This window comes from Lathyrus oleraceus, chromosome 5 (genome assembly GCF_024323335.1).
Source record: "Lathyrus oleraceus cultivar Zhongwan6 chromosome 5, CAAS_Psat_ZW6_1.0, whole genome shotgun sequence".
NCBI classification, from domain to species: Eukaryota; Viridiplantae; Streptophyta; class Magnoliopsida; order Fabales; family Fabaceae; genus Lathyrus; species Lathyrus oleraceus.
The window spans coordinates 626,863,383-626,880,160 of NC_066583.1; the positions used below are offsets into that span (position 1 = coordinate 626,863,383).

Below are 16,778 nucleotides of genomic sequence, written 5' to 3' on the forward strand. Positions count from 1 at the left end.
AATGTCTTTCTTAATGGACACCTTATGGACATTGTATTCATGTTTCAACCAGAAGGGTATGCAAATCCAGTAAAACCAAATCACATATGTAAGGTATCTAAGGCAATTTATGGTTTAAAACAGGCCCCAATGGCTTGGTTTGATAGCTTGAAAGATGCCTCATAAACTGGGATTTTCAGAATACTCAAAGTGATTCCTCCCTTTTCATTCTCAAAGGTATTAACCATGCCATTTTTCTACTCATCTATGTTGATGATATATTTGTAATTGGTAGCAACACCAAGTTTCTAGAGGCTTTCATTAAGTAACTCAATGTAGTATTCTCCCTTAAAGATCTTGGGCAATTACATCATTTCTTAGGCATCGAGATACAAAGAGATGCAGGAAGATTGCAATTTAAACAATCAAGGTACATAAGTGATTTGCTAAAGAAATTTAACATGGAGAAATCATCATCTTGTCCAACACTTATGGTTATCGGGAGATAGTTTACTACCGAGGGAGAGCTAACCAACTACGTATAGACAAGCCATATGCGCCTTACAATATTTCACCAACACACGACCAAATATTGCATTCTTTGTGAACAAACTAAGTCAATATATGAGCTCTCCTACTACTGAACATTGGCAAAGAATAAAGAGAATTCTAAGATATCTACGAGGCACAGCAAACTACTGTCTACATATCAAGCCTTCCACTGGCTTAGACATAAATGGATTTTCAGATGTTGGTTGGGCTACAAGTATATATGACAGAAAATCCACGGGAGGACAATGTGTTTTTCTTGGTGAAACATTAATCTCTTGGTCCTCAAGGTAATAGAAAGTTGTGTCAAGATCGAGCATTGAATCTAAATATAGAGCTCTAGCTGATTTAGCAGCTAAAATAACTTGGATTAGATCCCTTCTAAATGAATTAAAAATACCACTACCGAGGAAGCCAATATTGTGGTGTGATAACTTGAGCGCTAAGGCACTTGCATCAAATCTTGTTAGGCATGTTAGGTCCAAACACATTGAAATAGATTTCCACTTCATAAGAGATTAAGTGAAAGGTCAAATCACAGTGTCCTATGTACCAAGTGCAGACTATATTGTAGACTGACTAAATAAATCACTCACTCACTCAAGATTCAACTTCCTAAGGAACAAATTTGGAGTGACTTCACCACCATCAATTTGAGGGGGAGAGTTTGAGAGAGAATCGTGTTTGACCCTAATTCCTATGATCAAACATGTATCAATGAGCATTGATGTATATTATTATATATTATTATACCTAGTTAATAGCCTTTTATTCTATTTTTTTATAGTAATATGCATTTATGAATAGGCATAATGTAAGAAATACATTGGTGTATATATATTCAGTACATGAATGAATAATTTCATCATTCTTAGGGATGGCAATTTGATCCATCTCCAATGGGCATCCGCAAATTTATCCACAACGGGTAGGGTAAAACCCCGCAAAAATGGGTACGGGCATGGGCTCGGATAATTACCTATAAAAATAAGTGGATACGGGTGCGGGTATGAACACCTTGGTACCCACCCCGCCCCATACCCGCACATTATATATTTATGTATTTTTATTTTTATTTATATATTTTAGTTTATATTATTATATAAAAATATATGTGTATCAATTATAAAATGTATATCAATGTTAAATCATTACATATTTAATATAAGTGTCAATTTAATTCAACAATAAATCATTTGAATTTTTTTTATGTTTTTAAAAATTTAAAATTATATGATATTTTATAATTGGTCTATTTATTTTTAATAGGAATGCGGATCACGGGTACGGGTATGGGTACTTACATACTCATAGGGCACGGGCACGGGTGCTAACTTTGACATCCAAGCGGATATGAGTTCGGGTACGGGTACGCGGATTTTTTTAAATCGCGGGTATGGGGATGAATACTATAGTATCCTGCACAAACTCTGCCCATTGTCATCCCTAATCATTCTCTGAGTATTCTCTCTATGATATTTTTTAAGTTAACGTTGATGATGATTTTTTAAACCCAAATCTAGAAATGATGATGATGAGGTTGAACCTAATGTAAAAGAAGAAGAGGAGGTTGTTAACATTAAACAACAATAATAAAATCAAGTTTCTGCTTATGGTCGTTAACATTAAACAACAACAATTAAAAAATATAGTTAAATATATATATATATATATATATATATATATATATATATATATATATATATATATATATATATATTGTAAAAAATAATAACTAAAAATTAGTTTTATTTAATTTAGATTTTATCTTTAAAATATTATAATTTTTATTAATATTAAACAATATTATAAATATTAATTAATATTATAATTTTATTTTTAATCCTAATCATTAATATTATATATTAATTAATATATTTTTTATTTTTTATCTTAATAATTAATAATTAATGTCATATCATTGTCATATGTATAAATTTGGAGATGGGTCGATAAAATTTCAAGTGTGAAAGTTTAGAATAAAAAATTGATTTTTAAAAATAAAAATTAAAAATTAAAAAAAAACATCAAAAATACGAGGAAAAATATCTACTTACAAAGTTATTACGAATGAATTTAATCAAGAAAAATGTTATTCTTCCACTGAGTTCTACACCTACACCATATTCTACTGTTCACCAGTACGGTGAATAGTAGAATATTATAATAATATATTATTTTAAAAAAAATATAAAAAAAATATATTTTTTTAATATTATCTTTTATTATGTAAATGTTTATTAACCAATTTCATAATTTTTTTAACCAACTTTATAACTTGTATTAACCAATTTTGGTGGTTATTCAAAATTATTTTTAATGTCTGGACGTTTATTAACCAACTTCGTCACTTCATTAATCAATTTTTTTCACTATTTTAAGTCAGTGTTCATAGACACTGTTCACGTATACTGTTCACGCATTGTTCATGTACTGTTCAAAAAAACTGTTCATAAAAATATTATTTTATTTTTAAAATACACTGTTCACCGTGTAAATACGGGGAATAGTGTATATGGTGTAAGTATTTGGTGTAGGAAGTGGCGTAATTAATCTAAAAAATGAATTGTTTATTGCCATAATTAATCTAATTTTTCATGGCAAATGAGAAAGACAGTTTTTGTGGCAGCAGAATCTTAAATAAGGTAGGAACTACTAACTAACTACTGTGCAGATCACTTAATTAACTTGGTGCTAAGGAAAAAGATAGATGAATGGTGCTTCATGAAGCATTGATTTTGATGCATCACATTTTTTCTTTTTCTTTTTCATTTTGACAATATATATATATATATATATATATATATATATATATATATATATATATATATATATATATATATATATATATATATATATATATATATATATATATATATATATATATATATATATATATATATATATAATGTAAAAGTAATATTAAAGTTATACAATAAATTTAATTTTGATGAGAGTATTAGTTTTTTTTTAAATCAATGTTTTATGATATTTAAAATAGTCAAAAAGTGATATTTAAAATGGAGTCAAAAATAGATTAGAGTATTAGTGACTCCATAATTTGCAAGATTAATTTCTTACTTAAATATAAGGGCCCACAATTCTCAAAGTCATAATCAATGTGCTTTAAATCTATATATCATGAATCATGAATTATTATGAAGAGTGAATTTTCTACAATTAGATTTTCAACATTAGTTAGGAAAGTGTTATTTAATAAACTAATAAGGCAAAAATGTTTCTATCACTCTCTCTCTAGGGAGTGACACATAAGCAAAAGTAATTGTCAAAATGTTTTCCACCTAAAACTTGTAATTAGTTATGATTGTTACTTGTTAATTTCCTCTTACTCTCTTTAGTAAGGTTACTTTCTTTAATTAAATAAACTTTCTAAGTTTTGTAAGCACACTAATTCATTATCCATCATGCTTATTAATAGTGCATTTTTTCCAACTTTCCATATTATTGTATAAAAATATTATTTGTGGAATGAGAAAACAAAGTCCATTAACTCCACACCAAACCCAGAAAAATAAAGGATTGAAATAGAGTAGGAATAGGGACTCAAACATTTTGATGATTCAAGATTATAATTGTTCCATACACATAATTCACACACCTCTCTTTACTTTTTTCATGAAAGTAAAATTGTGTATAGTAGTATACTAGTGGCAGTAATCCAAGCATGAAAACATCAACATGCATTAACTTTCACATTTATTGCTTCCACCTACACTTACCCCATTTTCATAACTAGCACTTTTATCTCATTTATTGCACCCTCTCTCTTTGTCTTTGCCGGTAACACAACATCACCAGAACCACCTCTTTCAAATCTCTTGTTACAAAAAAAAATGGTGCAAGAACTGTTTCTTTCTGTCAACTTTTGCTTCAAGCTCAAGAACAATAGCTTCTTCACTTGAATAAAAAAAGCACTTATTGGAACTTGAAGTTTGCTTTTTTCTTCTTGGTAAGTTTATCTTTCTAGCTGAATCATCAAAAAGTATGGAACTTTCTCTTTTTACCATCCTAAATGTATACAAGATCCATTAAAAAATTCCTTGCTTTTTGCTTGCAAATAATTCCATAAAAGAAGCCATTTTGAAGATTCTGATTTGGCTTACTATTTTACTTTACTCACCCACCATTTTTTTAAGTCCTTTTCTTCTGCATTGATGCTTTTCCTAGAGAAATTGTGGGAAAAAATTACACCTTTGTTGATGAAGTCATGTTTCTTGCTGAGTAATCAATAGGTATATTTTATTCATCAAGCCAACAAGGGTTTATGTTGTCTCAATTCCAACCAACACTTTTGTTGAAGATTCAACCTTTTTGGTATAAAATATAGTTTTTGGGTCTCTAGGTCTAATGGGGTTCTTAAAAAAACAATTCTCAACCTACCTTTTGAATACTATACTATTTGAGGTGGTTGTTTTTTCATGGCTATGGTTACATGTTACATGTCTTGGTTCCATGTCATCGATTGCTGTGTCTTATGGAGATAAAGGTTCAGCTTTCTGTGGCTTGAAATCTGATGGATCTCATACTGTGACATGTTATGGATTCAATTCGGCTATAGTTTATGGAACACCGTCTCATTTTCCGTTCATCGGTTTAACTTCTGGCGATGGTTTTGTTTGCGGACTTTTGATGAGTTCGAACCAACCGTATTGTTGGGGGAGTAGTAGCCATATAGAAATGGGTGTGCCACAACCTATGGTTAAAGGAGCTCAGTATTTAGAAATCAGTGCCGGAGATTATCATGTTTGTGGATTGAGGAAGCCTTTAACAGGAAGATACAGGAACATTTCTTTTGTTGATTGTTGGGGGTACAACATGACGAATAATTACGAGTTTGATGGACAGATTCAATCGATTTCAGCGGGTTCTGAGTTCAATTGTGGACTTTTTTCGCAGAATAGGACGGTTTTTTGTTGGGGTGATGAGGTTAGTAGTCAAGTTATTAGGTTGATTCCTCAAGGGATGAGATTTCAGAAGGTCTCTTGTGGAGGGTATCATGTGTGTGGAATCTTGGAAGGTGTGAATTCTAGAACTGTTTGTTGGGGGAGGAGTTTGGATATGGAGGAAGAGATTTCATTGATTCCTAATCAAGGACAAGGTGGTAGTGTTGAGTTGGCACCAAATGATCCTATGCTTTCTGTTGTTGGAGGAAAGTTTCATGCTTGTGGAATTAAGAGCTATGATCATGGTGTGATTTGTTGGGGTTTGAGTTTGAAAACAAGCACAGAAGTTCCTAAAGAGATTAAAGTGTTTGAAATTGCAGCTGGTAATTATTTTACATGTGGAATTCTTGCTGCGAAATCGCTTGAACCTATTTGTTGGGGTGTTGGATTTCCAACTTCTCTACCTTTGGCTGTTTCACCAAGAACAAGAAAGTGTTTCTCTGAACCTTGTCCTCCAAGTTACTATGAAATTGAAAAGGATCAACAAAAGGGTCTAATTTGTAAGGATTCCAATTCGCACCTTTGTGTTCCATGCAGTGGTGTTTGTCCGGATGAAATGTATGAGAAAAGTGGTTGCAATTCGAAATCTGATATATTGTGTGAATATAATTGTTCGGTTTGTTCTTCGCCAGAATGTTTCTCGAATTGTTCCTCCTCTTCTTCTTATTCCAATGGTGATAATGGGAAGAAAAGTGAAAGATTTTGGTCTATGCAGTTGATAGTTGTTGTTTCTGAGATAGTGTTTGTTGTTTTCATAGTTAGTGTTGTGTCGATAACCGCGGTTATGTATGTTCGTTACAAGCTGAGAGATTGTGAGTGTTCAACAACAGCGTTAAACTCGGCGACGAGACTCAATGTTGGTTCTTCGGTACAAAAGGATAACGGAAAGATTCGACCGGACGGGGAGGAGTTTAAGATAAGGAGAGCTCAGAAGTTCACCTATGAGGAACTCGAAAATGCAACTAGTGGATTCAAAGAAGAATCCATAGTAGGTAAAGGAAGTTTCTCTTGTGTGTTCAAAGGTGTTCTCAAAGATGGAACAGTTGTTGCTGTTAAAAGGGCTATCATGTCACCAAATATGCAGAAAAATTCGAAAGAGTTTCACACAGAACTCGACTTGCTATCGAGGTTGAATCATGCGCATTTGCTCAATCTATTAGGCTATTGCGAAGAAGGCGGTGAAAGATTACTTGTTTATGAGTACATGGCTCATGGATCATTGCATCAACACCTCCATGGCAAAAACAAAGAGTTGAAAGAGCAAATGGATTGGATCAGAAGGGTAACAATCGCGGTCCAAGCCGCGCGAGGAATCGAGTACTTACACGGCTACGCGTGTCCACCCGTTATCCATAGAGATATCAAATCTTCAAACATACTAATAGATGAAGAACACAATGCTCGAGTTTCGGATTTCGGTTTATCATTACTTGGTCCGACGGATAGTAGCTCCCCGTTGGCCGAGTTACCAGCGGGGACGCTCGGTTATCTCGACCCCGAATACTATAGACTTCACTACCTCACAACAAAATCAGATGTTTATAGCTTTGGTGTTCTACTATTAGAAATCCTAAGTGGAAGAAAAGCTATTGATATGCAATATGAAGAAGGTAACATTGTTCAATGGTCGGTACCGTTAATAAAATCGGGCGACATAGCCTCGATCTTAGACCCTTGTTTGAAACAACCTTCTGATATTGAAGCATTGAAAAGGATAGCAAATGTTTCATGCAAATGTGTGAGAATGAGAGGTAAAGATAGGCCATCAATGGACAAAGTAACAACAAGTTTGGAAAGAGCATTAGCAATGTTAATGGGAAGTCCTTGTATTGATCAACCAATTCTACCAACAGAAGTTGTTTTAGGAAGTAATAGAATGCATAAGAAAACATCTCAAAGATCGTCGAACCGGTCGGCTTCAGAAACCGACGTGGTCGAAGGCGAAGATCAAAGGTTCGAGTTTAGAGCACCTTCTTGGATTACTTTTCCAAGTGTGACATCTTCTCAAAGACGAAAATCTTCGGAATCAGAAGGCGAAGTTGAAGTGAAGATTGAAGGGAGAAACTTTGTTGGTGGGGGTGATGTTTTGAGAAGCCTTGAAGAAGAGATTGGTCCTGCTTCTCCTCAAGAGAGACTCTTCTTGCAACACAACTTTTGATTTTGGATAAAAAAACATCATGGTTTAGATTTAATGTTGCATGTAATTTTTTGTTTTGTTTTAGTTTAGTTTGATTATGAATATGCAATATTTGAGATTGTTTAGTTTTTGTAATTGTATTGTATCTTTTAAAAGCTATGTATTAGAATTTTAGTGGAGCTTTCATTCTTTTCATGCAACTAGGATTTAATGTATTGTAATGTAACTATTATCTCATTTTATTGATTGTAAAGCGTATTTATTATTATTATTATTCAAAATTATATGTATATGCTTAACTCCACAACTTCATTAATTATTAAGGCCAAATAAAATAAAAATTCAAATGTTAATTTTTAAAATGAAAAATATTTAAGAAATGCCCTCACGCGGGATCGAACTGCGGACCTCCAGTTTACAAGACTGGCGCTCTACCACTGAGCTATAAGGGCTAATTGTAATAAGTTATCGCAAGAAACTATAATAAAATAAATTTTGTTGGAAAAATTTATTAATAAATACTAAGCATTACAACTTTTATTATTAAATATTAAAGAATTGTAATTACATTTTTTTTATAATATAAAAGAAGAAATCAAACACTAAAAATAGTTTTGGTACAAGAAAAATATCCTATGATAATTTAAGAAACAACAAATTGTGGATTCATATTCTTATTATTAAAGAAAATGACTTTTTTATTTTTTATTTGAAATGTTGATCATTCTATTTACACTGTTTAATACATTAAGTATTGGAATAGACAGATTACCAAATTAATCATAGCAAAAATTATTAGATTAGATGCAATCAATATTAGACATTTGCAGTTCATTATTTAATCCACCACACCTAGTTTCATGTATTGCAGGTTTAGTGTCAACTTCACCACCTCAAAATCCCAGTTTAATTATACTTTTAGAATAAGGCTGACTCATAATTTTTGTGTATGCTCTCTACTTATCAATAATGAACTGAGTCAAAATAGACAAACCTGAAACTTATTACTATAGTGAAAATCTGTTTGCAAAAATCAACAAAATTAACAATGGAATAATTGAATAAAAGTAGAAAATTGTATCTAAGCATTACAATGCTTGTATGTTATGAGTCGTGTTCATATTGTTAGGATAAATTCACAAGAATGGACTCAAAGGACCTGTACATTGACTGAACTAGTCTCTTCTATTGACTATATTATCAAAGCAATCCAATGAATAATTGAATTCCGTTGAACTAAATAAACTGGAACAACAGAATTCGCTTGACGCCTAATGCTGGACTGAACCAGATACCTAGATCAGCAATTTTATATTATTGCACAATTTATCTATACTACCATTCATCCATTGAAAAAGAATTTCAAGTCTAGATAACAGAGGATTGAAACTATCTAAGACTCTCTTGTTCGTTGGCTTCCATCTCCTTCACACTCTCTACTATGTGTTGTATCTTCCTTGAAACGGATTCATTATGCTCCTCGATGTACTCGTATAACAATTCAAGATTCCTTTTATAGGTTGCAGATCGTTTTTTCTCTAGAGCCAACTGCTGCGATAGTTCTCTAACTCTGTCATGTCCACTCTGCAAATTGCATAATAACAAAGATGTAAGAAGGGGCGACAAAGACATGATACATGAATTGCTCAAGTTACTCATATATAAAGGTTTCAAAAAGACAAATACATGGATATACACCCAATCGGGGATGTGTTGTCAAAATATTTTTGAAGCAAAATTACTCAAAGGATCCCCAAACTTTATTTAAAGCTTCAAATTAGTCTTTTAACTTTTTTCTTCCGAATTGGTCTTTTGATTTTCTTTTCAAAATGCCTCCTTTCATTCTCTTCATATTTTACATTTTCTTCCTCTCTGTTATTGTTCTTATTGTGTTTTTGAACAGTGATGACATGGTGCGTGGAAGGGTTGTCATCGTTCGTAGGAAAGAAAAGGAATTGGAAATTCAATTGATTTGTTTTCTGGAGGAAAGAACTATAAAAAATTGGAGAATTGGAAAATACAAGTGAGGGGAGTGAGGAGGAAACCAAACTCAGCCATTTGTAGATATAGATCGGGTTGGCCCACGGAGCCCGTAGTGGCTGGGCTGGACTTTATAATTTGTAGTCTTGTACAAAGCAGGCTGACCCGATATGGACTGTTCGGGTGTTGTGGCCCTAAATCCTGGATCGGCCAGGAGCTCTGGAGTATTTTTGCCTATTTTCCATGTATATTGATTGATATAGAAACTCGGGCATCAATTAAAATTGAAATCAATAGGCATGGATATAAAACATTGAAAGTCTTGCTTAGACATGATTGATGAACATCTTAATAAAAATCAGTGATGATAACCTTTAAATTCTAATAGTTGTATAAGCAGCTCATTGTTTTTTTATAGTAAAACAAAAGTAAAAATACAACATTTGATGCTGAATTGAAACTACGTCGATGGGCCTGATGAACAATTAGTGGTTCTTCATGAGTAACAATCTAATGCATTAAGCATAAAGTATCGATTAACATGGTAAATATAACCATATATACTTGAATACCACCTATCAATAATGAAAGAACATGAACTAACCGGATATTGCTCATAAACGAAGTCCCTTCTGCCTCTTCCAGGTGTCAGAGGATGTGTGTGCTCCTTTACAAACTTTGTTATAGACCATAGACCGGAATTTAATTTCCTCACCATAATCATTGCCCTGCAACCAACCCTTGTTTCTGCCCTCTGCCTTACAATCTTTTCCCGCTTGTCAGGCATTCTGAAACCTTCTTTGTTACAAACGAGAGCCCGTCCGATAACAGACCCATCACGCCTTGACCTCGAGAGCTTACTTACACGTATGACGAATCCAACACGTGTAGCATATGCATTATAAAATGCATGAGCTTCAGCTTCCGATACAAACTCCTGACCCATGTAGGGTTCATCAACTGTTCTCACAGCCGATAATGCAGTAATTGCTAACGGGATTTGGTCCACTCCAGAAGAATCTTGAGTCATATTATCGTCTTGATCCCGTTCATCAGTTGGATCAAAAGAACTGCAGTCAACTTTGTCAGCTGTGCTACTGCTAACCTCTCCAGTAGTAACATTTCCTACTGCATCACCATTATTGGAGTCATCAATCTCAAACTCCACTGCACCAAAAAAAAAGGTCTGCTATAAGATATTCAGAAGAAAGCTTACCACAGAAAAGGGAAATAAAATGAGCACAGAATGGTTTAAACTAAATACTGCAATGAATCAAAGAGAGAAAACCACACAAGTCAAAGTTGCTGACATGAAACCCTATAAATGACTGTAAATATCTGTTAAATACCTCCACTTAGACAAATAAAACAGATTATCAGTTAAGTTGCCATACTGAATCCAAAAAGACTTTTCACAAGACAATGTGAAGGAAAATTCACATCTTCTGAAGCACACAAAACAAACATGCATAGTATGGAAAACATCAGTCAACTTCAAATAAATATAAGGCCCAAAAACGTTTTTTTTTAAATTACTTTTAATGGATTTGTAAATTTTGGATCCAGATGATTCATGTGTGCGGTGGCGGATCTTCGTAGTGACGGGGGATGGCTAATGGCCACCCAAAAACAATCCTTCTTAATAGGTAGCATTCATATTTTCTATACATATCAGATGTTTGTATTATGGGACATTGTTTTATGACACAGCGGTTATGCGCGCCTTTTGTAACTAAAGTGACAATGTCTCAGGATGAATCCATTATGCAGATTTTGACATTTCAATTATATTTTTTTAGTGTAATCATTAAAAAAAAGGTGGAGACATGATTTGAACCGCGTTCATGATAACAAAAACAGCTGAATCTTATCACTAAAAATTCTTTAAATTTCTAGTGAATTAATTATTTATAATAGCTATAAATCTTTGGCCCCCTCCAAAAACCCACCACATGTATGTAGCCAACCTTAAGTTGGAAAAGACATGGTCGGTGTGGTAGTTTTGAATTATAAGGTCTCGCAATATATTCTTCGTGATTTCTCCTAGCTCAAACAAAAAAGAAGGAAGAGGCAACACACAGCTAAAACATGACTCAAAAAATACAATATTTCTTACTAAAAGAAGCAATCACAATTTATTCTGTTTAACGTTCCATATTTCAGCCTCTTATAGTGAATCAAATATGAATAAATGTTACACAGCCAAACAAAAAATGCCAGAATTTGGGAATACATGGACCAAATTTGAGACTGGTGATGAAACCACTAACATGCATGCCAATTGTTAAAACATTCAAAGAATTAAAAAAATTCTGCAAATTGATTGGCAATTTTAACAACTCATCATATCATAGTGAAGCTTTAATTTAACCCCAAAGTTAAATAGTATCAAAAAACAATAGGGGTGCTTAATGTACTATATATCTATCTCTAATTCACGCAAAATGAGATCAATGGTTTGAATTAGGCTTTGTTAAACCTCAATTAAGCATTGTGATGAAATCAGAAATTCAGAATACATAAATACATAAAACATAAAAGCTTCAATTTTGAGTTACTTGGGTAATTCCGTTTGAAATTCTAAAAACAAATTGAAAGTAAAAAAGTTTGAATAGCTTGAATATAAGAGACGCAATGCAGAAATTGAGAAGAAAGTAAAAACCCTAAAATTGAATTGAATTTGGGAATGGGAAAAAAGGAAAAGCTTACTGAGAAATGAGGGTGACGCAAATTGGATTGTCGTAGGGAGAGAAATGAGGGTGATTTAGAAAAATAAATAATATAATTTTTGTTTTTTTTTTTTTTTTTGAGTTAGGTTGGTTCCGTGCAGTTCAGAGAAGATTCAGTTGTGTTATGTAGGAGAAGGATTCAGGTATGGAAAGGCGTATGTAATCTTCTGTGTGCCGTATCTGTTTCTTTCTTAATATGGGCATGTATATTTCCAACCCGGAACATCGATATGGGCCTCCGTCTATCTCTTAAGAGATTTATCCTGCCACCCTTCAATTTAACATGGCACCCCCATATTTTATGATTTTACCATATTAACCTTGTTAGATATAAAATATTCTTTCACTATACCATTGTAAGATTTTGAAGTTTTTGAAAACCTCTCAAGCATACTGGATATTTCAATCATACTACGAATTTATAATTAGTAAGTATACAATTTTATCGTATTTTTATTAAAAAATCATGTATTTTGTCGGATTTTTAGAAATGTTCGATAAAAACTCATATTTCTTATGTATTTTTATCGAATATTTTGAAAAAACGTGTATGAATTGTGTGGTTTGAAAAAATCCGGTTTTAAAAACTTTTGGGATATGAAATCAGAGTTAAAAAGCATTTTGAAAAACTTAGCTAGAAAAATTAAAGAGCATTAAATAAATTGCAGAAACTAAAAAAGTTTAAGGGAAAAGAAAGACACCAAGAATCATAGAGGTTCAGTCAAAACAAAAAAGACTTACTCCTCTCCCTAAAAATTAATCTTGAGAGTTTCGAATAATACTTAGAGAATTTTTAGCATGAAAGACTCACGAACCCCCTTATACAAGGAATGTTTGTTGAACTTCAACCAAAATATACAAGACGATGGATGTGAGTATTTGCATCTTTTCTTCATAATAAGCTTGAGAGTGAAGGGGTCAATCTTCCTTCCAAAACGGTGGATTGAAGCGGTTAGTCTTCTTTCCACAAACAAGGACCGTGGAGTGGTTAGTCTTCAAGTTACATAACATTTGAGCTCAATATCTTGATTTTACACGGGCTAACCAAAAATCTGAGAGATTTTGACACCTGGTTGATCTTGAATCTATGAAGTTATTAGTACCAGGATGAGTTTTCAGCCTATCTTGGTTTTAACATCTGACTGACCAAGAACCTAGGAGATTTTATATTGACTGGTCTCCAGCCTAAACTAGGACTGAAATACCCAATCTCAAACAATTTTTTTACGGGTTTAGCTTTAACTCAAACAAATCGCTAATTGGGCAGTATTCAACCAAGGTATACACAAAAGGTTCCCCTTGGTGAATTTAAAAATTCTACTCATTCCAAATTACAAAAATGATCTCACTCACAAAAGAACTTTTCTAAGAAAATACTTAGGCTAAAAACATAGTGAGAGAAAGTTAAATAAATGTTTAGAGAGAGAGAGAGAGAGAGAGAGAGAGAGAGAGAGAGATGAAAGTGTTAAAACACAATTCTGGATAATTTTAAATGAGAAACGGAATCTGTATTTATAGTCCTAAGATTGGCTCAAAAAGGAAATTTCAATAAAGGCATTTTGTAAAAGCCTAATCGATTAACATGTGTTCCTAATCAATTAGAATATGGAAACAATCATTTGTAAGTTCTCAAAAAGAAAGTTTAAGATATCAAGCCATTATACATAATCAAGGCACCTTTAAGATAGCTTAAGCCTTAAGTTTGTGCATTTCTAATTGATTGAACAAATGTTCTAATCAATTAGAAAAGTCAAAAAATTGCCAATAGCTATTTTAACTTCTCCCAATTCATCTGACACAACTTCCAGATGTTTTTCAAAGTATTTCCTATTTGTAAAGCATTTTGAAAATGGTTTTGTGTGTGTGTGTGTGTGTGCGTTTTAGCCATATGCTTTTACGATAATGTCCTTTTATCTTACAATTCTTCACTCGTTACTCAATTTGGAGATCACCATATTGCTTCAAGACTTTGTCTGATAGTACTCTTTATGTTGACATGTGCTTGAGTGGCTTGAGATGAGGCTTTAGTTGTAATCTTTGTTTATAATCATCGGATAGTCAAGTTTATCAAACCCTAAAGATGTGTTTGTGTCTTTATCCGTTTAATGTTCATGCTTGACTTATCATTAGTTGTCATCATCAAAAGTCGATGTCCTTGTTAAAAGCATATCACCTGCAAAACTAGGTTCCACATTTCCCTTTTTTTGATAATGACAACATATCTCTCAGGATAGATGGTAAAAGAAATAATATAGATATATTTTGAGTGATAACTTCCCCTGAGTTAGATAGAGAATATACCTTACTCCTATTTAGAGTATACTTCTCCCCTTTTATCAAAATAAAAAAGGCGGGTAAAGATGCATTGCGAGAAGTAAATATGCGGACATGGGTAATTTAGACATCTTATAGGAAGTGAAAAATAATATTACACTTTATTTATAAGAATTTCAAATTACAAGAATTGAATTTGCAAAAATTGAAAGTACATGAAAGTAAATTTTGGAATTTAAAGTACAATAAGGGAAGATGATGAATTAAAAGTTTTAAAAAGCAAATAAGAAAATCTAAGTGAGATTATTCTGCATCAAGATCATCATAGTGGAATAGGTGATATGGTAGTTTGGTTTGGTCAGGAATGAAGTGATGTACTATGAAGTCTATTTTGTCATTGGGTACATCTATGTTTCCATTTCAGATTTTCAGAAAGTCTTTGGTTGTAGTATCTGAGGGGAGTTATCTGAGCTCTCAATTTCTATGGGTATCTGCTATCTTTTGGCTTTTCTTTTATTTTTGTTTGATAGTTCTTTCTCAGTTATCTTTCCATCTTTTAGTTCGTAATGCATTGGTGGTAGGACAAAGCTTTCTATTATGGTTGTTTCTTCCTTGAACTCTTGATCTTCAAATTTGTACCCTATTTCTTCCAGTATTTTTGTGACTAGATTCCCATATGGAAGGTGTGTCCCTTTTGCCTTGTTTTCTATCATGTAGTTAATCACTTGTTATGCCCCATTTACCTTAGCTTTCTTTTCTATTAACCATATTATTTCTACATCTACATGGGATAGGAGACCGAAGTTTCCTTATTTAGGAAAGAGGATGTGATTCATTACATAGTAAGTCATCTTACTCTCAGGGTGGATGTAACCAACACTGAATGAATAAGGCATGTGTTATGATGGTCCATTCATAAGGAAGGATGTAGTGGTGATATAGATGTATATATTGGCTTTGTCTCCAAGCCTAGTGATTAAATATTCATGAGGAAGGTTTAGAAATATTCCAAATTCTTCCACCGAGATATTTATCATGTGTTTTCTTAATTTGCTTTGAAGTATTCCATCAGTGAGATGAAAGTTTAAAAAGAACATCTTCAAAAGGGAGGTGTAGATCATTTTTAAGGCATATAGAGTACGGTGGAGAGGTTGAGTTCTTCAAAGTTTTTGAAAAATTTGCATTCTTTGAAATCTTCTAGGGCTAGGGTATGAATTCTCATAATGGTTCAGTCGGCAAAGTGTTGAAAGTATATAATTTCTTGTTGTTTGGTTGTGAAGTCATCATTGAGAAGGCTGAAGGTGAAACTCAACCTTATGGGATTCATGATATTTTTTGCAAGAATAGTCCCACTTATGTGTTGAATAGAAAGTATGTAATACAAAAGAGTTAGAGTAAGATACCTTTTTACAATGTAATTTTTTAGGATTTTAGTGTAAAACCCCTATTTTTAATTATTAGTTAGGAACCTTTAGTCTTCATCGTTTAGTTAATTATCGAACAATCTATTTTCATTGATTTATTTCGTGACCATAATATGATGAGTTTTTAATTGGTTGTTCTTAATTCTTAATTTATGAGATGTTTGCTTTATTAATTTTTATTTTGTTAATATATTTATTTTATGTAAAATAATATATAATGTTTGATAATTAAATTAAATTTTATGATAATTAAAAAAACTATTTAAATAGATATTATATAGTAAAACATAAATAGTAATAGAAGGAGGAATGATGCGTAGTATGTATTGTGGAATCAGTATTGTGAGTATGATAATAATGATAATAATAATAATATTAATAATAAAACTAAGTCAATTATTTCCCCAAATGAATATATTATTATTCACTCATGATCCCCACTTTCTTTCAACGTCCATCTCTAAAACTCCATAGGTTCAAAGAAGAAAAAACTATCACATAAAATATTCCTACTCAACGACAATTTTAAAATATCAATAATCCTCTTATTTCGTTACGGTATCGTTCTTGAGAGTGTTCTTTGGAGTTGTCGTTTGTAAAATCAGATCGTGGAGTTATTTTTGATTCAGAGGGAAACACATTAAGGTAAGGGTATTTCCTGATGTTATATTTAAATTAGACTTGTGTTAGGAGTTTGTTGAATATTTCTACAAATATCTCAATGTTTTAGAGATTTTATTAA

General features: G+C 32.4%; 2 protein-coding genes and 1 non-coding gene across 3 annotated transcripts; 1 reads left to right on the plus strand and 2 right to left on the minus strand.

Annotated features, from left to right (window-relative positions):
* The first annotated feature begins 4,124 nt into the window (after positions 1–4,124).
* Positions 4,125–7,910, plus strand: LOC127087272 (serine/threonine-protein kinase-like protein ACR4). The gene is made up of 2 exons (XM_051028144.1): positions 4,125–4,498; positions 4,782–7,910. The coding sequence occupies exon 2, from the start codon at positions 4,897–4,899 to the stop codon at positions 7,648–7,650; it is 2,754 nt and encodes a 917-aa protein (XP_050884101.1). The 5' UTR covers positions 4,125–4,498; positions 4,782–4,896; the 3' UTR covers positions 7,651–7,910.
* Positions 7,911–8,009: 99 nt separating this feature from the next.
* On the minus strand, positions 8,010–8,081 carry TRNAT-UGU (transfer RNA threonine (anticodon UGU)). Its single transcript has one exon. It is a non-coding gene; the product is annotated as a tRNA-Thr (tRNA).
* A 590-nt stretch (positions 8,082–8,671) lies between these two features.
* LOC127087274 (protein FAR1-RELATED SEQUENCE 2) lies at positions 8,672–12,479 on the minus strand. Its single transcript, XM_051028145.1, has 3 exons — positions 12,319–12,479; positions 10,214–10,776; positions 8,672–9,213 (listed from the first exon to the last, which is right to left on the minus strand). Coding segments are annotated over exons 1-3 (759 nt in total). The 5' UTR covers positions 12,320–12,479; the 3' UTR covers positions 8,672–9,018.
* Between the last annotated feature and the right edge of the window lie 4,299 nt (positions 12,480–16,778).